The 26,094-nt window shown below is 41.9% G+C and overlaps 2 protein-coding genes across 3 annotated transcripts in view; one reads left to right on the forward strand and one right to left on the reverse strand.

The window, feature by feature from the left end:
* MRS2 (magnesium transporter MRS2) overlaps positions 1–17,276 on the forward strand; it is a 32,234-nt gene extending 14,958 nt beyond the window's left edge. Inside the window, exons 10-12 of one of the 2 annotated variants that reach the window (XM_064363034.1) lie at positions 5,815–5,928; positions 6,464–6,569; positions 12,690–17,276. In XM_064363034.1, the coding sequence (XP_064219104.1) occupies positions 5,815–5,928; positions 6,464–6,569; positions 12,690–12,787 (318 nt within the window). In that variant the 3' untranslated portion in view covers positions 12,788–17,276. Of the gene's footprint in view, positions 1–5,814; positions 5,929–6,463; positions 9,356–12,689 lie in introns of those variants that run through there. The other variant, XM_012458523.3, reaches the window with a different exon arrangement.
* GPLD1 (glycosylphosphatidylinositol specific phospholipase D1) overlaps positions 6,839–26,094 on the reverse strand; it is a 65,502-nt gene continuing 46,246 nt past the window's right edge. The window contains exons 22-26 of the mRNA XM_012458521.3: positions 18,654–18,830; positions 18,121–18,281; positions 15,419–15,445; positions 15,241–15,291; positions 6,839–11,742 (exon numbers count right to left, since the gene is read on the reverse strand). Of these exons, the coding sequence (XP_012313944.2) occupies positions 11,656–11,742; positions 15,241–15,291; positions 15,419–15,445; positions 18,121–18,281; positions 18,654–18,830 (503 nt within the window). The 3' untranslated portion in view covers positions 6,839–11,655. The remainder of the gene's footprint in view (positions 11,743–15,240; positions 15,292–15,418; positions 15,446–18,120; positions 18,282–18,653; positions 18,831–26,094) is intronic.

Raw genomic sequence — 26,094 nt, forward strand, 5'->3', positions numbered from 1 at the left:
AGTCTATCATCGATGGGCATTTGGGTCGGTTCCAGGTCTTTGCTATTGTAAACGGTGCTGCAGTGAACATTCGTGTGCATGTGTCTTTATAGAAGAACGATTTATAATCCTTTGGATATATACCCAGTAATGGGATTGCTGGGTCAAATGGAATTTCTATTTCTAGGTCCTTGAGGAATCGCCACACTGTTTTCCACAATGGTTGAACTAATTTACACTCCCACCAACAGTGTAAAAGTGTTCCTATTTCTCCACATCCTCTCCAGCATCTGTTGTCTCCAGATTTTTTAATGACCGCCATTCTAACTGGCACGAGATGGTATCTCAATGTAGTTTTGATTTGCATTTCTCTAATGACCAGTGATGATGAGCATTTTTTCGTATGTTTGTTGGCCTTATGTGTGTCTTCTTTTGTAAAGTGTCTGTTTATATCCTTCTCCCACTTTTGAATGGGCTTGTTTGTCTTTTTCTTGTAAATCTGTTTTAGTTGTTTGTAAATTCTGGATATCAGCCCTTTGTCAGATGGGTAGACTGCAAAAATTTTTTCCCATTCTGTTGGTTGCCGATTCGCTCTAATGACTGTTTCTTTTGCCGTGCAGAAGCTGTGGAGTTTGATTAGGTCCCATTTGTCTATTTTGGCTTTTGTTGCCAATGCTTTTGGTGTTTTGGTCATGAAGTCCTTGCCTACGCCTATGTCCTGAATGGTTTTGCCTAGATTTTTTTCTAGGGTTTTTATGGTGTTAGGTCTTATGTTTAAGTCTTTAATCCATCTGGAGTTAATTTTAGTGTAAGGTGTCATGAAGGGGTCCAGTTTCTGCTTTCTGCACGTGGCTAGCCAGTTTTCCCAACACCATTTATTAAACAGGGAATCCTTTCCCCATTGCTTGTTTTTGTCAGGTTTGTCAAAGATCAGATGTTTGTAGATATGTTGTGTTGCCTCCGAGGCCTCTGTTTTGTTCCATTGGTCTATATCTCTGTTTTGGTACCAGTACCATGCTGTTTTGATTGTAGTATATACTGTAGCCTTGTAGTATAGTTTGAAGTCCGGTAGTGTGATGCCTCCCACTTTATTCTTTTGGCTTAGAATTGACTTGGCTATGTGGGCTCTCTTTTGGTTCCATATGAAGTTTAAGGTGTTTTTTTCCAGTTCTGTAAAGAAGGTCATTGATAGCTTGATTGGGATAGTGTTGATTCTGTAAATTACTTTGGGCAGTATGGCCATTTTCACGATATTGATTCTTCCTAACCATGAGCCTGGAATGTTTTTCCATCTGTTTGTGTCCTCTCTTATTTCGTTGAGCAGTGGCTTGTAGTTCTCCTTGAAGAGGTTCTTTATGTTCCTTGTTAGTTGTATTCCTAGATATTTTATTCTCTTTGTAGCAATTGTGAATGGCAGTTCATTCTTGATTTGGCTCTCTTTAAGTCTGTTATTGGTGTATAGGAATGCTTGTGATTTTTGCACATTGATTTTGTATCCTGAGACTTTGCTAAGTTGTTTATCAGTTTCAGGAGATTTTGGGCTGAGACGATGGGGTCTTCTATATATACAATCATGTCGTCTGCAAATAGAGACAATTTGACTTCCTCCTTTCCTATTTGAATACCCTTTACTTCTTTTTCTTGCTTGATTGCTCTGACTAGAACTTCCAGTACTATATTGAATAGGAGTGGTGAGAGAGGGCATCCTTGTCTAGTGCCAGATTTCAAAGGGAATGCTTCCAGTTTTTGCCCATTCAGTATGATATTGGCTGTCGGTTTGTCATAAATAGCTTTTATTATTTTGAGATACGTTCCATCAATACCTAGTTTATTTTGAGGGTTTTTAGCATAAAGGGCTGTTAAATTTTGTCAAAGGCCTTCTCTGCATCAATTGAGATAATCATGTGGTTTTTGTCTTTGGTTCTGTTAATGTGGTGAATTACGTTTATAGACTTGCGTATGTTGAACCAGCCTTGCATCCCTGGGATGAATCCTACTTGATCATGGTGGATAAGCTTTTTGATGTGCTGTTGCAATCGGCTTGCCAGTATTTTATTGAAGATCTTTGCATCTATGTTCATCGTGGATATTGGCCTGAAGTTTTCTTTTCTTGCTGAGTCTCTGCCAGGCTTGGAACATTTAGTAACTTGCCCACATGCACAGAGCTAGAAAATAACAAAATTAGGACTTGAACCCAAAGTCTTGTACTTTTTACTGCTCGGCTGCTTTTTCATGTTAAGATAACAACTCCCAGAGTTTTTCATTTCACTGTGGTTTTGTAGTTGTCCCTCGGTATCCAAGAAGAATTGGTTCCAGGATCCCCACAGACACTAAAGTCTGTGGGTGTTCAAGTCTCTGACACAAAATGACCCAGTAGAGTCAACCTTCCAAACCTGCAGATGCAGAACCCACTGATGCCGAGGGCTGACCATATTTTCAGAGAATATCTGATTCTAAGTTTTCTGGAAGTGAACCTCGATGTGCATCTGACACAGTCTGGTGCTGGATTCTGTGTTCTTATTTGTCTAACAGGTCTACTCTCCATTGCTCACACCACCTCTCATTAGGACCACTATACCCTTTTTAAAAGTGGTCTTTATAAGGTGTACGCCTAATTATTATGACGCTCTTCTGCGTACAACTATTCGGTGACTTGATTAGCCCTAGGATAAGAATCCTGGCCAATGGGGCCTTTCCCGACCTGCTGCAGTGACTTGTCCATGCCATGTGTCTACTCCTGCCACTAGCTCTCTGTGTCCTCCTCAGACGTGCTGCTTCCACTCCTCTCACCTCAGATCCCCGCTTAGTTAATTCCTGCTTATCTTTCAGGTCTCAAAGTAGGTGTCCCTTCACTGAATGCACCGACAACCTGGCCCAGTAAAGTTATTCCCTTTGTCATATGTGCCCAAATAATCCTGCATTTCCATCTGCTACATTCCTTAAATCTGCAATTCCTTGTTCAAAGTCTACAAAAGATCATGAGCTCCTTAAAGCAAAGACAATATTAGTCATTTTTAATATACCTTATTGTAAAATGTAAAAGAAAAAGAAATACATTTTTTATTGCCTGTTACATACCAAGCACTGCTATAGGGCCAGTTAGCAGTGAGTCTGCCCTTGTGTAGGTTACATTGTAGTGGAGGAGAGAGTGAAGAAACATAAAGTATGTTAAGTGCTAAGTGCCTCAGAGAAAAACAAAGCCAGAAAAGCAGATAGAGAAAGTTAGGCAGTGGGATGGGTGGCGTTTTAGAGATAGGGTGGTCAAGGAAGATGGTTCTAAGGGGGTAACATCCTGGTGGAGGCAGGAAGAATCTGCGGGATGTGTTCTAAGTAGAGGGAACCGCAGATGTAAAGACTGAGGCAGGAATGATCTGAGCTTGTTCATGAAACAGCAAGAAGGTTGGAATAATTAGAAGAGCATGAGTCAGGTGGAGTGATGGAAAATGAGGTCCCAAATACAGGTAAGTATGGTCATGTCAGTTATGTCAAGCGTGGTAGCGGTTTGGAGTTTTAAGTGGGATAGGAAGCCACTGGAGGTTTGAACCCAAATCTAGATCATTGGAAAGTTCAGAAGCAAGCAGAATGTCTTGTGCAACATAGTCCAACCACTGACATTCTCAAAAGATCTTACATCCAAAGAGCTTTACAGATTCCCTAAATGTGACTATAGGACTTTCTGTACAAGTCCCTGTCTTTTCCCCAAATAATTTTAAAGAATCATGTTTATGTACATATACTCAGACTAAAAGCTAACTCCATTTTATACTTTGATATTTTTCTCTCACTTAATTGCCTACTTTTTTTTTTTTTGAGACGGAGTTTCGCTCTTGTTACCCAGGCTGGAGTGCAATGGCGCGATCTTGGCTCACCGCAACCTCCGCCTCCTGGGTTCAGGCAATTCTCCTGCCTCAGCCTCCTGAGTAGCTGGGATTACAGGCACACGCCACCGTGCCCAGCTAATTTTTTGTATTTTTAGTAGAGACGGGCTTTCACCATGTTGACCAGGATGGTCTCGATCTCTTGACCTTGTGATCCACCTGCCTCGGCCTCCCAAAGTGCTGGGATTACAGGCGTGAGCCACCGCGCCCGGCAATGGCCTACTTTTCAAAAAAATTTTAAAAGGGAAGATTTTTCCAGTTCCTTTCTTGTAGTTTTAGTATGTGCGATCCTAGGTACAGCAAGCCCATTTGTAATGGGATACGACTGGTAGGTGGTAGTGAGCTAAGCTTGCTCAGTAGTGAGCTGAACAAGATTCAGATTAATGCCATAACAGAATTAAAAATTACATATCTTTGTAGGTGTCCTGAAGAGTAGTTGAAACATTCATTAAATCCATGGATGTCAAATGTCTTTATTTTGATATAGTTAAAATTATTTAAAATGGTGAATCTGAGATAGAAAAAAAATATCTTAAGATAATTTCAGACTTCTGGAAAAGTTCCAAGGATAGTCAAAGAATTCCCATATATTCTTAAACCGGATTCCAGACATCAATATTTTATCACATTTGCTTTATTATTTATTTGCTAGACACACTTTATTTTCTAAATTATTTGAGAATAAGAACAAATGTGATGTTCCTTTACTCCTAAATGTCTTAATATGTATTTACTAAAACATAGACATTCTTTTTTATAACCACAGTGCAATTATCAAAGTCAAGAATACTGAAGTATTTTCCAATCTATAGACCCTACTCAGATTTTACTATTTGTCTCAGTAGTGCTTTTTATCACAAAGAAAATCTTGAAGCACATAATGCATATAGGACTGGGGGCAATGGTTCACACCTATAATCCCAGCACTTTGGGAGGCTGAGGTGCGCGGATCACTTTAGCCCAGGAGTTCAAGACTAGCCTGACCAACATGGTGAAACCCCATCTCTACTAAAAATATAAAAATTAGCTGGGTGTGGTGGCGCACACCTGTAATCCCAGCTACTCGGGAGGCTGAGACAAGAGAATCACTTGAATTTGGGAGATGGTAGGTTGCAGTGAGCCAAGATTGTGCCACTGCACTCCAGCCTGGGGGAAGAGCGAGACTCCATCTCAACAAAAACGAGGCAGATTTCTGCTCAGTAAATGACATGCATTTCCGTCAGTGATAGCTGAGCAGTTGTGTAACAGACTATCTTTGACAAAGTGAGCTCTCAATCATTGGAGCCAACCAAGCCATGTATGATAACCAATTGCATAGCCATGAATGGGACTCCTTCCTTTTGAGAGATTAAATTATGTGATTCTGTACATTAACTAAAAACAGTGTGCTGCAAAAGTATTACCATTCTGAAAATGATGGTGAGGAAGAATGTTTTCAAAGTCTCAGGTTCCCAAACTGTCTTGGATCATAATGCCCCTGGTGTCTTAGTAAGTTTTCCACAGTATCCCTAGACAAATAGTGTCTTTTATGTTACAATTCTTCTGTGTTTATTTCTGTTGAAACTTTAAAATATTCTAAGGTGCTACGGTGCCCAGGGCACTTGAGCTCACAGTTTAAGAACTGTGGCTCTAAGCAAAGACCTTAAACTGCGTGTCCTCTAGCATGATGACCATTAAGATTTGTATGCATGTAAACAAAGGTTGGAAAGAAGCACAAAGCCAGAGCAGTACATTTGGCTTACAGATGATTTAAAAATACTGAAAACCTTTTAAATCATGATTTTCTCCTCATTTATTCTCTGGGTGCTACTAAGGCACTTGTATCTTAGGGTTTTTTCTACAGGAAATAGCTGTACAAATAAGGCTTTCAAACTCTGGGGCAGTAACAGTTTGGAGAATCTTATCTCTAAGGAGCCTAGCGTTTTGTGATTGAAATGAGCTGTGTGTTCTCTTTTAGGACCATAGAATTTTTTGGCTGATTACAGGAATTATGTTCATGGGAAGTGGCCTTATCTGGAGGCGCCTGCTTTCATTCCTTGGACGACAGCTAGAAGCTCCGTTGCCTCCTACGGTATGAAGGACATGGTTCACGGCAGTATTGTGGAAGGGTTATGATCACGGGCCCTAACATCAGACCACCTGGGCTTACGTTGTCACCGGCACTATGGCCCTTGCGAGTTCTTTACTTTCTCAAACCTCTTTCAGTTTCCCTGTCAATTAAGTCAGTTTTATGTGCTTCGTAGGGTTATGGGGAGACTTAAATGATGTAATATGTATAAAGCACTTACTGGCACACTGCCTAACACAGTAAATAAGTTAGAAATAGAATTTGTTTAGAATTCTCTGACGAACATACATTTAAACAGATATTAGTAATTCTGGTATAAGGTTTTGTCATAACCGAATCAAAATGTAGGAAACATTTATAATGTTCTCGTAAGAAGAGAGAGAAAATTCATCTGCATTTTCTTTGTACTTCAAGATGACACCACTTAAGACACTGATACTGCTTTAGTCCTTTCTTCATTAAGTAGTCACATATCATTTTACTAGTGGCTTTTTTAAAAAATGACACAAACTAAAGTTAATATTTCTGCTTTATTTAGATGGCCTCTTTTTCTAAAAAGACTCTTCTGGCGGATAGAAGCATGGAATTGAAAAACAGCCACAGACTGGATGGACTCGGATCAGGAAGGAGCATCCTAACAAACCGTTAGTAGCAACCCTGTGGATACTCAAGTTCTTTATGGTAGTCACAGGAAACTTCTGGTACTCTTCTATTATTTTCTTGTATAGAGTCAGACACTTGAAAAAAATTGTTTGAAGACAAAAATCTTTTGGCAGTCACAATACCACAATTTGATTGCATTTCCACAATTCTGAGTTAAAGAAACAAAGTATTTGCTTTGTGAAAGGCCAAAATTCTATTTCTTACAAACTTTAAATGCTGTTTTTAGAGATTTGATATGCAGCAACACAAGGACAGTTGTGTAGATTTTATTTATACATAATTTATACGTATCAAGAAAAGTGCAATTTCTTGCTGAAAGAGGCGCAGGAACTTGATAAGCCCATAGGTAGCTATAGTTCTTTGTCAGCATAGGGAATTACGTACATGTGAATTTCCTGATTCTCAGGTGACTAAAAAACCTAGCATTCTGTGTATTAACCTTAAACTCTGGAAGTTTGAGCTTTAAAACCAAACTTTAACATAACTTTATTTTCTTGTACTTGCCACCCCTTTTTATTTAAGGTGAATAAAAAAATAATTTATTTCAGCACTGTAAGGATTCCTAATCAAGATTTCACTTTCCCAACCCGAGACTAGTTTTCTTTGCTCTCAGTAATTAGAGCCTTTGAAAGCAAAGTTGAAAGGAATTACTTCCATTCTGTTACTGTTCTGTAGCTACTGTGTCCATTTACTGATTTTGATACCACCCCTGCCCTGCCCCAAAAGGAAAAATGTTTATTGCCCTGTTTATATGCAATGTTTTCTGGAGGTTAAGTACAGTTATGCACTAGAACATTAGTTAAGACTCCCCAAGTAGTATGCATGGAAGATTCTAGAGTGTCCAGAGCAGCCTTTGCACTACCAATGTAATAATAGAATATGCTAACCCTGATGACATTGAGGGCACATGATTACCCTAATGTGATATCATATGAGGAAGTTGAGGAGTCCATTTTTCAGGTGGTTTGGTGATAGGAGTAAGAATGTTACTCCAGTAGATGATTTAGAAGAAAACAGATGAAGTACAAGTAAGGTTTCCCTAGTCCTTCGTGTGGTCGTGGGAAGCCATTAGAGGGAAGCTGGAGAACAGAATGGAACAGCCTGGGCTAGACTCAGAGCATGGAGCAGCCCGTTCACCATGCTGTAGGTCAGGAACACGCGTCATGGTGTGGCTGTTGGAATGTGAACATACAGCACTTTCTAGTGTTAGGACTCTTAGGATTTTTAAGATTATATTTGATAAGACTTAAAAGTCACAGGGTACCCTTTCGGCACACCTCAGTGCACCCTGCTGCTATTTTGGGTCTTATCACTATAAAATAATAAAAGTACTACCTAACTGACATGAAGAATTGGAATCCCAGAGGGCAATATTTGATTTGACTAGGCATAAGATAGAATTTTGGTCATTTTTCCTTGCAGTTTTATGGAGTTTTTCAGCGTGGGTAAAATAATTTTCTGATGAATCATGTCAATAACAGGAAAAATAATGTCACTACCTCCTAAGTCTGATAAAGGGAAGTTGCTGGTAGTTTACAGAATTCCTGAAGGTGGCTAAATCAAGTATGAGTTCAAAATATTTAGTTCCACTTTTGTGATTGCAGGATGCTTCTTAAAGGTCTCACAAATAAATCAGCTTATGCCAAAAATAGATGAAGTTCCTTGGTTTTAAATTTTGAACTAAAATGGACTGAGTACATTAAGTACTGTTTGAAAGTAGATACCAAACTCTGGGTTTTGTGAGTGAGTAAGCAATCAATCATATCCCCTGTTGAACATGTCAGGTATAAGGTGTGATGCTGTCTTTGGAAGGCCCGGAAACAAATGTGGGCATAACAGGTGTCATTTGAGGATGCTATTAACATTTTATTCTTCATGAACATAGATAAGCAGCACTAACCAATTTTGTATTATAAAGCTATTTATTTTGGTGAGTTATTCCAAGACTTGTATACAGCTTTATTTTTTTTGGAATTGCAGTATTAAAGTTGCACTTTGGATTTAGGACTTACTGTCATTACTTTAGTGATACCTACAGAGGTCATCTAATGGATGCTGCACAGAGTAGGGACTACAGGGACCCAAGTTTTGTCCCCATCCCATCTTCAAATAATTGGGGTCTCTTAGGTCCGTGATACAAAGGCATAAAACAATCCTGATCTTGAAGGCTTGAAGAAACTCGTTACGTATACACAGATAGATAGAAAATGCAAGTATGTCAGTGTCATCCGATATCTTGAAATAAAGATTAATTTTAGTTAAACAGTTATAAAAGTTCAGATTTCTGTTAATGAGACATTACAACCTACAAGGTAAGGTCTTTACATTTTGGTTATTAAGCAGAATCAGTGCTTAGAACTATAGTTAATACTTAGTGGAATGAAAAGTTAATCTACGTATCAGGATAATATATTAGACTGTCATGTATTCATTTTTTCCTGTATGCCAGGTTTTTTACATATTTGCCATATAAGTTGATCTTTTACAGGAGGAGTATAATTTACATTTTTTGACAGTGGGGTTAGTATGGTTAAATGTCCTATAAACTTGAAGGATGCCTCCATTTTTGTGGGTCTTAGCCTCTACCTGGTGCTTGCTATTGGGTGTGTTCAGGCACTGAGAAAGAGAAACAATGAGTGAGGTAAATGATGTTTAAACATAGGCCTTATCATTTAGTGAAGCATAAAAACACTGACACTTTATATAAATGCATCCATCTAATGAAAAGATCCAGTACTGAGAAAAACATACCTTTACTCAAGTGTCAGATGTCATCAGAGTCTGCTCTACCAAACTGCTCAACTCATAAGTGAATACAGCTAAGTAATTTCTGGTCCCCTAAAAACAACCTCCTTTTAATTAAAAGTAATTCTTCAGATAGGTTTTGCTACCAATAATTGTACCTAAATGAAACCAAATGGTGCCTCCTTGTGCTTTTGCTGTGCCATAGGTTACTGTGCAGCTAGCAAATGTACCTCCAAGGAAAATGAGGTCATCTAGGGATGTGCCTGCTGATGTTTTTGTTAACCTTCCAATCTTCAGCTGGATTCCTCTTCCTCTCCCCTTTTCACCAATCTCTACTCTGCCTTGAGAGACGCAGAGAAGAGAAGGGCTCTTCCCATTTGTTATTTTCTCTTCCTTTTAGTATCGTCTCACCAGTGGCAAAAGAAAGAGGTTTTTCCCAATTTAACACAAAATAAACTAGTTACTGTTTACAGATAATGCTGCTAATGTTACTAGTGAAACTGAAACCCTATGATATATTCCTTTCCCTTTAAGTGTGCCACACTGCACTACTGGCAAAAGAAATCCATCCTATAAAAAACAGCCCAGGAACAAGTGAGTCCAAGGCCTGGTTTCTCCTCCATCCCTTACACTAGCCTGGGGCTCAAGCCACATCTTGTTCCTCTGATTCTTTTGGTACAACTTGTAATCTAATGTGACAAAGGCTTCCCGTGAGATGGCTTAAAACTAACAGTGTCACTAGGCTCTTCTGGCGTTAGAACAGCCAACTCTACAAAAACATTGGAGGGTACAGAAGGGTGATAAAGTCTTAGTTTTTATATTTGTCCTTCACTATATAAACACTGAAAAGGTATTAATCCTCATTAAGAAGGAATTATCGGCCAGGTGCAGTGGCTAAAGCGTATAATCACAGCATTTTGGGAGGTCGAGGTAGGCAGATCACCTAAGGTCAGGAGTTTGAGACTAGGCTGGCCAACATGGTGAAACCCCATCTCTACTAAAAATACAAAAATTAGCCGGGCGTGGTGGCGGGCTCCTGTAATCCCAGCTACTTGGGAGGCTGAGGCAGGAGAATCATTTGAACCTGGGAGATGGGGGTTGCAGTGATTGTGCCACTGCACTCCAGCAGCCTGGGCGACAGAGCAAGACTCTGTCTCAAAAAAAAAGTGGCGGGGGGGACTATCATTCTTGGCAAACTAACACAGGACATGGGAACAGAAAACCAAATAGAGCATGTTCTCACAAGTGGGAGCTAACTTGTAAGAACTTACGAACACAAAGAAAACGACACTGGGGTCGAGTTGAGGGGGGAGGGTGGGAGGATGGGGAGCAGCAACAAAGAAACCTTCACATGTGCCCCGAACCTAAAATAAAAGTTAAAAAGGACCAAGTCACATGTGATTTGGAAGGTGAGGTCAGCCCTCAGCCCCATGCTCTTTTCTTTACTATTTCTCCTCCCTCAGTTTTTGTTTTTCTGTGTACTGTGCTTTCCATTACACTGACTGGGAAGGTGCCACCAATCTTATTTTAAATTCAATTTTTTTTTCCAACTTTTAAGTTCAGGGGTACATGTTCAGGAAGTGCAAGTTTATTATACAGAAAGGTGTGTGATGGGGGTTTGGTACACAGATTGTTTCATTGTGCTAAGTACCCATTTGTTATTTTTCCTCATCCTCTCCTCCCACCTTCCACCCTCTCACGGGCCCCAGTGTGGGCTGCTTCCCTCTATGTGTCCATGTGTTCTCATCTGGCTCCCACCTACAAGTGAGAACATGCAGTATTTGGTTTTCCATTCCTGCATCAGTTTATGAAGGATAATGGCCTACAGCTCCATTCATGTCCCTGCAAAGGGCATGATCTTCTTTTTACAGCTGCACAATTCTTTCTTAAAGAAGGATGTTTTTAGAAGGAATTGTTTACAGAGATTATTCTAACAGATAACCTCAGAGGGACCTTTCCAGGCCCTGGAAAGACCTTCAAGAGGAAGAAGAAACAGGTTGTACAGCAGGTCTCACTACAGGCAGTAAGTTAGGAAAGAAGAAAGGTTTCGATGCAAAGGGAGCGAGGAAGTAAACTGTGGAAGGGGCTATGACTAAGCCGAGTGTCTGCTATTTCACATACTCCTGGTGCAGCCATATAACTGGATCAGATTTCTTTCCAGAGAGTGTGGCTGCTGGTTTGTGTTTCTACTCCCAGGAGGCCCACGTCTATCAGGATCTACCATAGCTCCACTGGATGTGCCACTTTGTCCACCAGAATGCTCACCATGGATGTGATTCAGCGTGAGAGAAGGGGGCAGAGTGGAGAGATGCAGTGAAATCTTCAATCTGAGCCAAGGCTGTAGACATGAAGTGCCCCAGAGAGTCGGGCTCCCAAAGAACTCCTTCCAGCAGCAATGACGACTTGGTTCTGGAAGAGACACAATACAGACAGAATTCAGGGCCATTCATAACATCTGTTGAGTTCCTACTGTGTAGTCCAGGCATCATGCTACACTCTAGAGATATAAAGATGAGTAAGACACTGGCCAGGTCCCCTGGCTTGAACTCATGCCACCTTCCCTTTGTTTACATACTGCTTTCTCACATCTGTAGGTTCTGAAAACCACAGCAGAGGACGCTCACCCCAATCCCTATTCTGGCACATAAATCAGAAAGCAGAAGTATGGCAGTGCATGCTTAGTTCTGGTACAATGTAGAAAACATACCTTGAATAATAATGACTTCCCCCAGAAGTTGGCTTTGTCAAAGTACTTAGCATACCTCCTACTCAACCAGCTGGTTAAAACATTTTAGGACCCATCATTCAAAATTGCCTTCAAAACCTGCTACAAGTTTTTAAAACATTTTCTTCTTTTTTGAGACAGTCTCGCTCTGTCACCCAGACTGGAGTGCAGTGGCGCAATCTCAGCTCACTGCAACCTCTGCTCCCTAGGTTCAAGCGATTCTCTCATGTCTCAGTCTCTCGAGTAGCTGGGATTACACGCCTGTAATCTCAGCACTTTGGGAGGCCCAGGCAGGTGGATCACGAGGGCAGGAGATCAACACTATCCTGGCCAACACGGTAAAACCCTGTCTTCTAACTAAAAATACAAAAATTAGCTGGGCATGTTGGTGGGCGCCTGTAGTCCCAGCTACTCTGGAGGCTGAGGCAGGAGAATCGCTTGAACCCAGGAGGCGGAGGTTGCAGTGAGATTGCATCACTGTACTTCAGCCTGGCAACAGAGCGAGACTCCATCTCAAAAAAATAGAAAAAGAAAAATGAATCAAATGGTAATTTCTTCTCCCTCCTCCCTGATTTATAGAATTACTCGCTTACTAAATTTGCTAAATTTCGGCTTCTCTCTCTCTTGCCAGAGTCTAGTCATCTTTCCAGATGCAGCTCCAGGCCCATGACCTCTGCAGGCCCTTCCCTGACTCCGCCAGCAGAGACCTCCACTCCAGTTGCTGGCTGACCTCCTTTGGCTGTTGGTCATCATATATTGACCTGGATGGTCTTATGGGTCCGTTGTATTTTCCCACCTAGACTCCAAGCACCTGGGGCTGGGACCATGTCCCAGGTTTGTCTATCTCACAGGTGCTTGATATAACACTACTCATTATACACTCAGTTACTGCTCTGTTGAGGCTGCTGAGCTGATGGAAGGCGGCCCCATGAGAAGTTTGAGAAATACAGAGACAGTGACAGCACTACTTAAGGAGATGCTGAATCCCGATTCTAGTTTGTTATGACCAGTTTCGTTACTGAATGCGCTTATGCTATAGAAACATAACTTGTACCCAATCTCAGCAAAAGGCCACTCTGATCATCCTCTGATTGTCAATGCCCATTTTTGAAACATAACATCTGATTTACCTTTATACCCAGAGAGCTCAATGCCCCTAAGCTTGGGTATGTGCTGGAAAAGTAAAGTAATTTTAACACTAACCCAGGTGAACAATAATTAGGAAGGTGCATTTTCAGTGCTTTGAATAAAATTTTAAATATAAGCCAAGCTTGTGAGGCTTCCTGTGGTCAGATCTTTCGAGAATCTTCTAAAACTATTAACCATCTTTTTGTTGTGTGGTTAATCCCACATTTTTAGACCGCCCTATAAATGGGTCACTTAAATTGTTGGCCTCTAGAGGGCAGTTTCACCACAATTTTTCCTGATTTCCTCCTTCCACCTTCCACACTGGTCAGCAGGAGCCTGGTTCACAGCATCTACCAAGTCTGATCTGTGAAGGCTTTCCCAGCCCTTCAACCCACTGTTAAGACTCATTCTTCATACTATTCATTAGCATTTAATCCTATAGCAATAAAAGTATTTGACTTTCCATGTATATAAACCTTATTTTCAAGAACAGGGACTTTGCTGTCTCTTTGTCTTTATCTCTCAGAGCCTAGCACAGTTCTATACAGTATCATAACCTAAAATAAATGGATGAATGCAATCGGTGCTTTAGAGGTGTATTTTAAGGTTAAACATTTTTTTGTTTTACGGGAGTGCAGTGGCGTGATGTGGCTCACTGCAACCTCCACCTCCCGGGTTTAAGCGATTCTCCTGCCTCACCTTCCCGAGTAGCTGGGACTACAGGCATGTACCACCACGCCCAGCTATTTTTTTTGTATTTTTAGTAGAGATAAGGTTTTATCACGTTAGCCAGGCTGGCCTTGAACTCCTAACCTCAGGCGATCTACCCGCCTCAGCCTCCCAAAGTGCTGGGATTATAGGTGTGAGCCACCATGCCCAGCCAAGGTTAAACTTTTTAACCCACCATATCGAAATTTAAAATGTGTATACTTTTTGATCTAGCAATCCAACTTTTAAGATTTTCACCTGTGGGATATTTGCTCAATTATAAAAAATAAGTAGGTACAAGAATGCTCACTATGGAATTGCTTGAAATAGACCCCCAAAAAATGGGGGGCCAAGACTTGTGGATCACTTGAGGCCAGGAGTTCAAGACCAGCCTGGTCAACATGGTGAAACCCTGTCAGAGCCAGACCCTGTCTAAAAAATTGTGTGTGTGTGTGTGTATCTCTAAAGTCATAGAAAAACTCTGGGCTCAGTGTGGTGGCACATGCCTGTAATCCCAGCACTTTGGAAGGCAGAGGTGGGCACCTCACTTGAGGCCAGGAAGGAGTTCGAGACCAGACTGGACGACAAGGCAAAACCCCTTCTCTACAAAAAATTCAAAAAAAAAAATTAGGCATTGTGGTGGACACCTGTAATCCCAGCTACTCAGGAGGCTGAGGCTGGAAAATCGCTTGAACTGGGGAGGTGGAGGTTGCAGTGAGCTGAATTTGCATCACTACACTCCAGCCTGGGCAACAGGGCAAGGTTCTATGTAAAAAATAATAAAGGAAAAGTCTGGGAGAAAACAGCAAACTATTAACAATGGTTATCCTCTAGGGCAAAGGCCAGCAAACAATTTTGGGGAACAGGCCAGATAATAAAGACGTTAGGCTTTGTGGGGCATCAGTCTCCGAAGCAGCCAATCAGTTCTGCCATTGCAGTGCGACAGCAGCCATGGGCAGTCCACAGCAAACGAGTCGCTGTGTTCCAGTACAATGGCATGGGCACTGACATGTCAACAGCATTGAAACTTCACATGTTACAAAATACTCTGTTCTGATTTCTTTTCAGCCATCTCAACATGAGCTGATGTTTTCAGTTCATGGCTTTACAAAACTAGGTGGCAGACGAGTTGACCCCAGTCCCTGCTGTAGAGGACAAAATAGGAAGAATAAAAAGGGAAACTTTACACCGAGAAAGTGATGGGATTACATGTGAATGTTGCTTTCTTTTTGTGTGTTCTCCCTTTCAAATAAAAATAAAATCTGAACTAAACCTAAAGGTGAGATCACCAAATCCCACCCTTTGCACTAACATAAACATCAATGAAATGCAGTCGTTGGGCTCACCTTTGCCTTGGACCTTACGGTGATCAGAGAGCTCCCAAACCTTGAGCTGGCCTGTAAAACACACTCAGTTAATGGGCTTTGGAGAACACAGCGTAATACTTTAAAGCCAAAGGGCATTTTTTTTTTTTTTTTTTTTTTTGGTAACTTTTCTTTCTTTAGTCCTTGAAGGGATACTTACTTCGGGAGAAATCAATACATATTGGGCCTGAAGGAAAAGAAATGAGAAGAGAGCCAATGTTATTACTGTTCGTGTGGCTTTTTAAAACCAATTTTAATTATACCCTTATACTCATTTCTACATTTCATTTGTTTTGTTTTGTTTTGGACATGGAGTCTTGCTCTGTCACCCAGGCTGGAGTACAGTAGCACAATCTCAGCTTACTGCAACCTCTGCCTCCCAGGTTCAAGCAAGTCTCCTGTCTCAGCCTCCTGAATAGATGGAATTACAGGTGCACACCACCATGCTGGCTAATTTTTTTATATTTTTAGTAGAGACGGGATTTCGCCATGTTGGCCAGGCTGGTCTCGAACTCCTGACCTCAGGTGATCCACCCACCTTGGCCTCCCAAAGTGCTGGGATTACAGGAGTGAACCACCGCTCCTAGCCTCATTTCTACATTTCTTAAATAGCCTTACAAATCTGTATGCCCTTTGACCTCAAAAATTCTACTTATAGAAATAGAGGTCAGAAAAATAACCAGATGTATGAAATGTTTATGTGACTATTCACCGTATTATTTAAAAGAGAGAGTATAAGAATGGCACAATTGATTACTAATAGTTACTTAAATAATGGCTAAACTATGGTTTATCTGTAGATAAAACACTCATCAGCCAATAAGTATCATAATATAGAAGATTATCAGGTAACGTAAGAAAATGTTCTTGGTATATTGTTAGGTTAAAAAAAAAAATCAAGGCGGGGCATGGTGGCTCAGGCCTGTAACCGCAGCCCTTTGGGAGGCCGAGGCAGGTGGATCACTTCAGCTCAGGAGTTTGAGACCAGCATGGCCAACATGATGAAACATTCTCTACTAAAAGTACAGAAATTATCTGGGTGTGATGGTGTACACCTGTAGCCCCAGCTACTCAGGAAGCTGAGACAGGAGAATCACTTGAACCTGGGAGGCAAGGTTGTAGTGAGCTGAGATCATGCCACTGCACTCTAGCCGGGATGACAGAGCAAGATTCCATTCAAAAAAAAAATCAGGTTATAAAATTATGCACAAATTATACACAATAGGATCACAATTCTTAACCAAAATATCCACAGACATAGTGTAATACTTAAGAGCAGGCTTTACAATCAGATCTTGGTTCAAATCCCTGTTGTGCCACGTCCTTCCTGGCAGAGGAAACTTGAATAAAGTTCCTCTCTGATCTTTAACTTTCTTGTTTTAAGACAGGGTCTCCCTATGCTCCTAGGCTGGTCCTGAACTCCTGGGCTCAAGAGATCCTCTTGCCTCAGCATCTCAGAGGGCTTGGGATTACAGGTGTGAGCCACCACATTCACCTGAGATCTTTAATTTTTTTAATCTGTAAATGGGCATAATGTTAATTTTATAGCTTTTATGTGGATTAAATGATGCATAGTTCTTAGCATATACATACTAAATGCACAATAAATGGTAGTAATTAAATTCACAGGAAAAATACTAGCAGGATCCACTCTAAAGGTAAACAGGTATTAGCTCTGCAGAGTGGAATTTTAGGTTGATAATTTTTAACTCTCTTCTTTGTACATTTTTGTATTTTCTAAAGTTTTCATAGTAAATTTTTACTAATTTTAAATTTTATTTTTGTTTTCATATTTTTTTCTCTCTTTTAGACTTTTTATTAAGGCTTACAGCAGGATAATTTTGCAATTTAACAAAATATTTAAATATTTAAAAATAGGCCAGACACAGTGGCTCATTCCTGTAATCCCAGCACTTTGGGTTGTAATCCCAGCCTGGCCAACATGGTGAAACCCTGTCTCTGCTAAAAATACAAGAAATTAGCCAGGCATGGTGGCATGTGCCTGTAGTCCCAGCTACTCAGGAGGCTGAGGCAGAAGAATGGCTTGAACCTGGGAGGTGGAGGTTGCAGTGAGCTGAGACCGTGCCACTGCACTCCAGCCTGGACAACAGAGCCAGACTCTGTCTCAAAAAAAAAAAAAAAGTCAAATAATGAACAAATATTTTAGGCCCAGGAAATGTAACTTAAGGAAACTCACCCCAAAAAAGGAATAAACAAAGAAATGAAACAAAAAGCAAAATAGATAAAGCTTTAATGCAACTCCAGTGACTGGCTGGGCATGGTGGCTTATGCCTGTAATCCCAGCACTTTGGGAGGCCAGGTGGAAGGACTGCTTAAGCCCAAGAGTTCAATACCAGCCTGGGCAACATAGTGAGGCCCCATCTCTGCAAAAAAAAAGATTAGCCAGGTGTGGTGGCACATGTGTGTAGTCCTAGCTACTCAGGAGTCTGAGATGAGAATCACCTGAGCTCAGGAGTTCGAGGCTGCAGTGCGCCGTGACTGCACCACTGCACTCCTGCCTGGGCAGTGGAAGGAGGACCCCGTCTCTATTTTAAAGAAAGAAACTCCAATTGCCATGGCCTGTTTTCTTTCTTCTGTGCTGTGGGCACCTAACCAAGCAGTGGCAGGCTGTGACCAGGGACCTACGTAACACCAAGTCTAGTGAGACTAGCTGAGGACAGACATTGCAGAACTGTTAAGAACTACAGGCAGCTGCGGCCCACAAAATATGGGCAGGTGATGGTGTCCTAACCCCAGGACCTCTGAATTCAGGTAAGCATTTTATAATGGACATGAGTCAACAAGGGATCAGCAATTAGTGATCCTTTCCCAATAAGGTATAAATTGTGTACAACACTTTACCTTTTCTTCTGGACATGGAGTTATCCATGATTTGCATTTGCCTGTCACGTCACCAAGGGTGGTCTCTTTGCCATTATATACATAAACTCGGCCATCTTCTCCCCCAAGCAATCCAGAGGTTACATCTGCTATCCTCAGGGGGGCTGCCATGATGATTTCATCTGTAAACAACAAAAACCCACAGAAGGAAGGGTCTTACTCCTGTCACCCTTTCCTTGTTCCGCTACTGGATCCTAACCCAATCTCGTGCAAATAACATTAGTGTCTCCTTTAGTCTGCCCTGATTTCATCCTGGCAAAAGCTTTTGTTCCCTACTTCATTCATCAATAGCAATTACCACAGGTGACTGTCACATTATCACCTTGAAGGAGTGCAACTCCCTCTCCCATCTCACCTGATTCACGATCTGTCTAAAGGTCCTTGGGCCACTGGGCTGTGACTTATAAGGGCAGAGCCCAGATGATCCAATTAGGAGATTGGTCCGCTGGGCAAAGGGACTCACTACTTGGCAACAGGTCCTGTTCCTGTCTTACCTAAGCCATCGTCATCCAGGTCACTCAAGTGCAGAACACCACCAAATCGAGAGAATCGGCGGTCTCCACTGAAGGTGCTGAGCAGCGGCGGCTGTGCGTCGGGTGTGAGTGCGTACATCCGAGTGGCTCCACCTTGGTGCAGGGTCATGGTCAGGAATGCCACCTTAGACACGTCATCTGAAAGGAACCACAGTTCCTGCTGGCCTCACAAAAATAAAGGCATTACAGAACACACAACAGCATCTCACTCTCAAGTGACGCGGATCACGCGGGATCGTACTGCACAGTCGGTTTCAGTGCTGGTCAATTCCAGCACTCAGGGGTACAACCAGCTCGGGCACCATGGCACAAACACGAGACGTTCAGTGATTTCCCTCCAGGCAGGTATTCCTTCTTCCCATCTTATCCCCATCATACAGTTTCCACACAACCATCCTTTTATTTTCTCATGTCACACACTGCCTAGGTCACCCCCATGACTGACATGTCCAAACACAAGTGGACTCAGGATGGAGGCCAAACTCTTCACAGGGCCTTACGGAATCTGACTTCCACTTGGGGACCTAGTACCACTAACTCTTCTGCCGTAAAGAACTGAAACCCCAGCACATTCTGTCTTAAATTTGGGCCTTTGGACATGAGGTGCTCTCTGCCTGGAATAGAAGCACACACCCTTCCTGCTGCCCTGCCCACATCCCTCTGCTGGCTACTCTTACTCATCCAGCAGAATTTGGCTCAGGTGTGCCCTCCTCTGGGAAGCCTTTCCTAACCTGGTCTACAGCAGAGGCTGCTTCCATGTGCTCCCATACCTAACACCAAGTCCAGTAGGACTTTAGCTCACGGCAAAAATACTGCAGAACTCCAAGAACTGCAGACAAGCTGGGGCCCACAAAACACGGGCAGGTGATTGTGTCCTGACCCAGGACCTCAGAGTTCAGCAAACATTTGATAGTGGACATAAGCTGTGCCCAGTGCCTTCCCAATACCCACAGCAGCGTAGCATCGCTCTGCATTCACTTCTGTGTCTCCTGCCTCAGGTGAACATTCCATAAGCAATGGGGTTATTCTCTGTCCACCGTACCTAGCATGGTGCTTGGTCCTGTACAAGTATTTAATAAAGTGTTTTTTGACTTAATGAATTTTCAACAGACTCTAAGTTGTTGGAATTTCACTGTAAACTTTGTTACTTGGAACACAGCTTTGATTTCAGAAATATCAATGTCGCCTGTGAGTTGCGTGGCTGGTGCCCTCTGAGAAGTTTGCCGTATGCTGGCAAAGTGTCAATGCATGGATATGGTCTCACATCAGTGTCCACTGAGTTTTGTATGTAAAACTGAGCTAATTTGACCTTTTTTTTTTTTTTTTTTGGACAAACTTGTGCCTTGTTTACGGGAAACGGTTCACTAGAAGCCACTGAGAGCTCAAAGCAGTCAGCAGTAAGTCAGAAATAACAGCAAGAAAACAGTAGGAAAGAAACAGTAATCGTAAAAGCTCAGCAATCTGGAGCTTCCTGATACAGGGTAAACAAGCTCACCTAACACAATGCCTCCTAAGACAACAATGTGCCAATCAAGTACGATAGTTAATATTCAGAGTGAAAGCCCAAAGTATCAGGAAAAGTTGAAATGAGAGAAAATCTTCATTCCCTTTCTTTTCATGTTTTTTAAAGGGACCATCAGCTCCCCGGAGCACAGGCAGGAAGGTGCTTAAGGCTTCTCCCTCTGGCACTGCCACCCACAGGGTGAACACTGGCCCCACTGCACGTGAGAGAATCTCACAGAAGTCACCCAAGGTCTAGCTTTCGGAGCAAGAATTGGAAATCCTGAATAGGGCTGCCCATTGAGACTGTGTTCTCTACTCCAACTATGTTAGCTCTTCAGAGGTATATATTTTGATATCCATCTGAATGATTCATGAGTCTACTTTGAAAATGATTTGAAATGCACAAGGATGAAGATGAGTTGTAATTAATCAATACTCCCAAGTCGCTAACATGGGTCACAGTCTGTTAAAGAAGAGAATTTAAAATAATTTCATCAAAGTGTTTTTTAATTCTTCAGAATTAAAACAGAAGAATATAGACACTTGGAAATTTCAGCCATTCAAAACACCTCAACCACTCAATCATGCAAATTAAACAATGGATTATCATACACATTTAGACAACTAAGGAGAATAAACTCAAGGTACTGTTGTAGGCCTTTCTATATTATTTTAGTAATGAAAGTAATTCAAAAGAACTTTGGCTTTTAAAAGGGCTACGTGCAGAGGGCTTTATGAATTCCTGAATTCTACACTGCTACTGTAACACACAATTCCTTCTGTAATGCTTAACCTTCTAGTTAAGGACCATTATCCTTTAGACCTCTATGTTGCTTCATTTCTCCCATAAGCACTAGCTCCTAGGGTTATGTTTGGGTTGGGGGGGTGGCAAGTATTTTTTTTTTTTTTGAGACGGAGTTTCGCTCGTTACCCACGCTGTAGTGCAATGGCGCGATCTTGGCTCACCGCAACCTCCGCCTCCTGGGTTCAAGCAATTCTCCTGCCTCAGCCTCCTGAGTAGCTGGGACTAGAGGTGCGCGCCACCATGCCCAGCTAACTTTTGTATTTTTAGTAGAGACGGGGTTTCACCTTGTTGACCAGGATGGTCTCGATCTCTTGACCTCGTGATCCACCCGCCTCAGCCTCCCAAAGTGCAGGATTATAGGCGTGAGCCACCGCGCCTGGCCTTGGCAAGTATTTTTTTAAATACACACACAAGTGTTTTACTTCTCAAGTGGAACTTTTCTTCCAGTGGAGGCAGCAGAAAACAACAGAACTACTGTAAAACACAGGTGCGTCTCACCAACTCTGTTCTCCTGAAAGCCACAGGAAAGAGGCTGTCATCTTGTAATGAGCTTCATACTTGCATCTCAGAAAAACCGTAAACCTGCCAGGCATGGCGGCTCACGCCTATAATCCCAGCACTTTGGGAGACCGAGGCAGGAAGCTCACTTGAGCTCATGAGTTCAAGATCAGCCCGAGTAATGCAGTGAGACTCCCACTGCTACAAAAAAAAAAAAAAAAAAATAGGGCATGGTGCTATGTGCCTGTAGTCTGAACTACTCAAGAGGCTGAGGTGGGAGGATCACCTGACCTCAGGAGTTCAAAGTTACAGTTAGCTGTGATCACACCACTGCACTCCAGCCTGAGCAGCAGAGCAAGGCCCTATCACTTAAAAAGAAAAATTATCAACTTAAGTTACTTAATGTCACCGGCTTTCTGGATTACTGCAAAAGAGTCAAAACTATGATGATGTCAAGAAGACCTTTTATATTTGATCATTATAAAAAGTGTGAAAAATACTCAAAAAACAAAAACAAAAAGCAGCAGCAGCAGCAGGATCGAGGCGTGGGGCACATGCCTGTACTCCCAGCCACCTGTGAGCCTGAGATGGGAGGTTCACTTGAGCCCAGAAGCTCACGGCCAGCCTGGGCAACACAGAAAGACTCCATCTCTTAAAAAAAAATAATAAAAAGCATGAAGAAGATTTATATACTATATATATTTCTTTCTGGAGGGAGTGAGGCAGGTAGGTAAGCAGATATCTATACACACACATTTTAAACAAAATGGAGATTTTGTGGATTATAAAATTTTAAATCTGATTCTTTCCACATTTAGGCTATTTCTGGCTTTTTGCTACTGCAAAGAACACAGCCATTCCTCCATATCCAGGGGGGCTGGTTCCAGAGCCTTCCTCAGATACCTAAATCCACGGATGCTCGAGTCCCTGATATAAAATGGTGTACTGGCCGGTTGCGGTGGCTCACGCCTATAATCCCAACACTTTGGGAAGCCTGGCCAGATGAATTGCCTGAGGTTAGAGAGTTGGAGATCAGCCTGGCTAACATGGTGAAAATACAAAAAAAAAAAAAAACCAAACTAGCCAGGTGTGGTGATGCACACCCATAGTCCCAGCTACTTCGGAGGCTGAGGCAGGAAAATCTCTTGAATCCGGGAGGCAGAGGATGCAGTGAGCCAAGATCATGCCACTGCACTCCAGCCCTGGTGATACAGCAAGACTCCGCTCTCAAAAAAAAAAAAAAAAAAATTAAAAAAACGGTGTATTTGTATAACCTATGCACATCCTCTCATACCTTAAATCATCTCTAGATTATTTATAATAGCTAATACAATGTAAATACTATGTCAATTGTTAGACCATGTTGTTTAGAAAATAATGACAAGAAAAAATTCTACACATATTCAGGATAGAGTCAGCCATCCATTGTGTTTTCAAATATTTCCTGCCAATGGTTGGTTGAATCCACAAATAAGGATATAGAGGATGAACTGTCTTGTGATAAATATTCTTTCCCACAGTCCTAAATACTTTCCTAGAACAGATACATAGAAGTGGTCCATATAGCATCCAAAGGATTGAAAGGATTTCAGGCTGTTGTCATTCTGCCAAGCCTCTTTCTATGAAAGGTTTATCAATTTACATTGTAGCGTCGGTGCCAGAGTGCCCATCTCACTTCAGCCTTGCCATCGCTATTATCTCTTTCATCTTGAAAAACTTCATAGTTATTCTCAGCACTCTAAAATCTCTACTAAATATTTAAACTGCTACATGCAGTGGCCACCGCTAACCGCAGGTTCTGAGACAGACAGAGGACAGGCTGTCAGGGATGGGACTATCTGAACTAGCTCTCTACACAGTCAGACTCCAGACTAGTGTCCTCAGGTGACGCCCTAAAAGGAGATTAAGCCCGGGCATGGAGGCTCATGCCTGTAATCCCAGCACTTTGGGAGGCCGAGGCAGGCGGATCACCTGAAGTCACGAGTTTGAGACCAGGCTGGCCAACATGGTGAAACCCCATCTCTACTAAAAACACTGCACTCCAGCTCAGGCGACATAGTGAGACTCCATCTCAAAAAAAAAAAGTAGATCAAAATTCTCAAATTTACATTAATCTGTGCCTTACAGCTCCGATTCCCAAACTGCACACTGAAGTGCTTCAGCAAACTCCCAGAGCTGCTGTAGATCTTTTGAAATTTCAAAGCTAACAGTGACATCTGTCTAAAACCACATGAACTACAAGGTGGAGGCAGGTCACAGTTTCGACACGAGAGCCCTGCATTCCTTTCAGTGATGCCACATCTTTGCAAAGCTGCATGCTCAGGGAAGGTTGTGATCAAATGCAGGCACTATGCAAAAATTGCTGCGGATTAGGAAATGAGGGAAGTTATATCTCACCTGATTCCAAGCTCAGAGAAGCTGTACAGTGCCCAGAGGAGCTAAGTGGTTAGGACATAAATACAGGGTGTGTGCCCATGTCATCACACAGGCGCTGCATTTAGAAAGGTCCTATGCCTGTCTTCATGTTGTCCTGTCTCTGACTTGAAATTGTCAACAATTTTTTAACAAGGGGCCCTGCATTTTTATTTGGAATTGGGCCCCACAAATTGTGTGGGTGAAATACAAGTAAAATACAAGTAAAAATGGGAAAATCTGAACAATGCAGGTGAAATCTATAAATAACAATAGCCTGATTGTGACATTAATTTATATATTTATGTTATACATGTATGTGTTACATATATATACTTATATATGTTATGTACATATATGTTATAAATTAACATATATGCACATATAAAAGTTAATCTTTTTTTTTTTTACTTTATAAATATGGTCTCACTCTGCTACCCAGGCTGGAGTGCAGTGATGTGATCACAGCTCACTGCAGCCTTGAACTCCTGAGCTCAAGTGATCTTTCCATCTCAGCCTCCTGAGTAGCTAGAACTACACGTGCACCATCAGCATGCTACCATTTTTTTTTCCTGTAGAGACGGGGTCTCCCTATATTGCCCGAGCTGGTCTCAAATTCTTGGGCTCAAGCAATCTTCCCACCTTAGCCTCCTCAGTAGCTAGGACCACAGGTGCATGCCACCACATCTGGCTAATTTTTTAAATTTTTTGTAGAAACAGGGTCTCTCTGTGTTGCCCAGGCTGGTTTTGAACGGCTGGGCTCCAGTGATCCTCCCACCTTAACCTTCCAAAGTGCTGCGATTACAGGCATGAGCCACCACACCCGGTCTTCTGTTTTGTATTATACTTTAGAATAGGAAAAAAAATTATCAAAAGAGTAAAGGCACCAAAGCCAAGGAAGTTTGAGAAACTCTAATTCACAACACTTGAGTAGAAAGAGTGATGGAGAAAATAAGTTACTAATGTGTGTTGCAAGAGCTCAGAAATCACTCCCTAGACTCTGAAAAGTAAAAAAAGATGCCAAAGCTAAGTCAGCACTTTTTTGTTGTTTTAATGCTGTGCCCTCAATTCAATGAAAAATTTAGCCATTCCTTTGCCTGATCCACTTCTCCTTTTTTTTTTTTTTGAGACTGAGTCTCGCTCTGTCGCCTGGGCTGGAGTGCAATGGCACAATCTCAGCTCACTGCAACCTCCACCTCCCAAATTCAAGCAATTCTTGTGGCTCAGCCCCTGGAGTAGCTGGGATTACAGGCACATGCCACCATGCCTGGCTAATTTCTGTATTTTTAGTAGAGACAGGGTTTCACCATGTTGGCCAGGCTGGTCTCTAACTCCTGACCTCAAGTGATCCACCCACCTCTGCATCTCAAAGTGCTGCGATTACAGGTGTGAGCCTCCGCGCCCCGCCTGCCCGATCCACTGCTGCTTACTACTCAAATCTTTCCCATATGGCATGAAACAAAAATCTTTCTGAAAAATAGTTTGATGATATATAAGAAGAACTTTTAAAAAGATTAGATCCTCTGCTCCAAGAATTCCATCTCCAGGAATCTATCCGAAAAACTCATCAGAAAGGTAGTCAAAGATCAGGTACGTGACTGTTCAATAATTCCTTATTCACAAGAGTGTAAAATTGGATACGAACCTACAAATCCAGCAACAGGATGACGTTTGTAAATGTTGGCATGAAAAAAATGCAACGCAGATGTCAAAAAGCGTGTTTTAGAAGAGTATTTACTAACGTGAGAATGAGCTCAAGATATAAAACGAGTCAAAAAATTAGGCATGACAATATCATATAGTATAAGCTTCAGGTTTTAAATATCTGAGTAAGGGTTTTTTTTTTCCTTCTATATAGTTCCTTGTATTTTCACAAATTTCCACAGTAAGCATAATTCACCATTATAACCTGGGAGGGAATACTTTGGAGGTGTTTTTTTTTGTTTTTGTTTTTTTTTTTTTGAGAGACAGAGTCTCGCTCTGTCACCCAGGCTGGAGTGTAGTGGTGTGATCTTGGCTTACTGTAACCTCCACCTCCTGGGTTCAAGTGATTCTCCTGCCTCAGCCTCCCGAGTAGCTGGGATTACAGGCATGCGCCACCAATGCCCGGCTACTTTTTGCATTTTTAGTAGAGACGGGGTTTCACCATGTTGGCCACGCTGGTCTCTAACTCCTGACCTCGTG

Source organism: Aotus nancymaae, unplaced genomic scaffold, assembly GCF_030222135.1.
Source record: "Aotus nancymaae isolate 86718 unplaced genomic scaffold, 86718_ANA_hifiasm-v0.15.2.pri h1tg000051l, whole genome shotgun sequence".
Lineage (NCBI taxonomy): Eukaryota > Metazoa > Chordata > Mammalia > Primates > Aotidae > Aotus > Aotus nancymaae.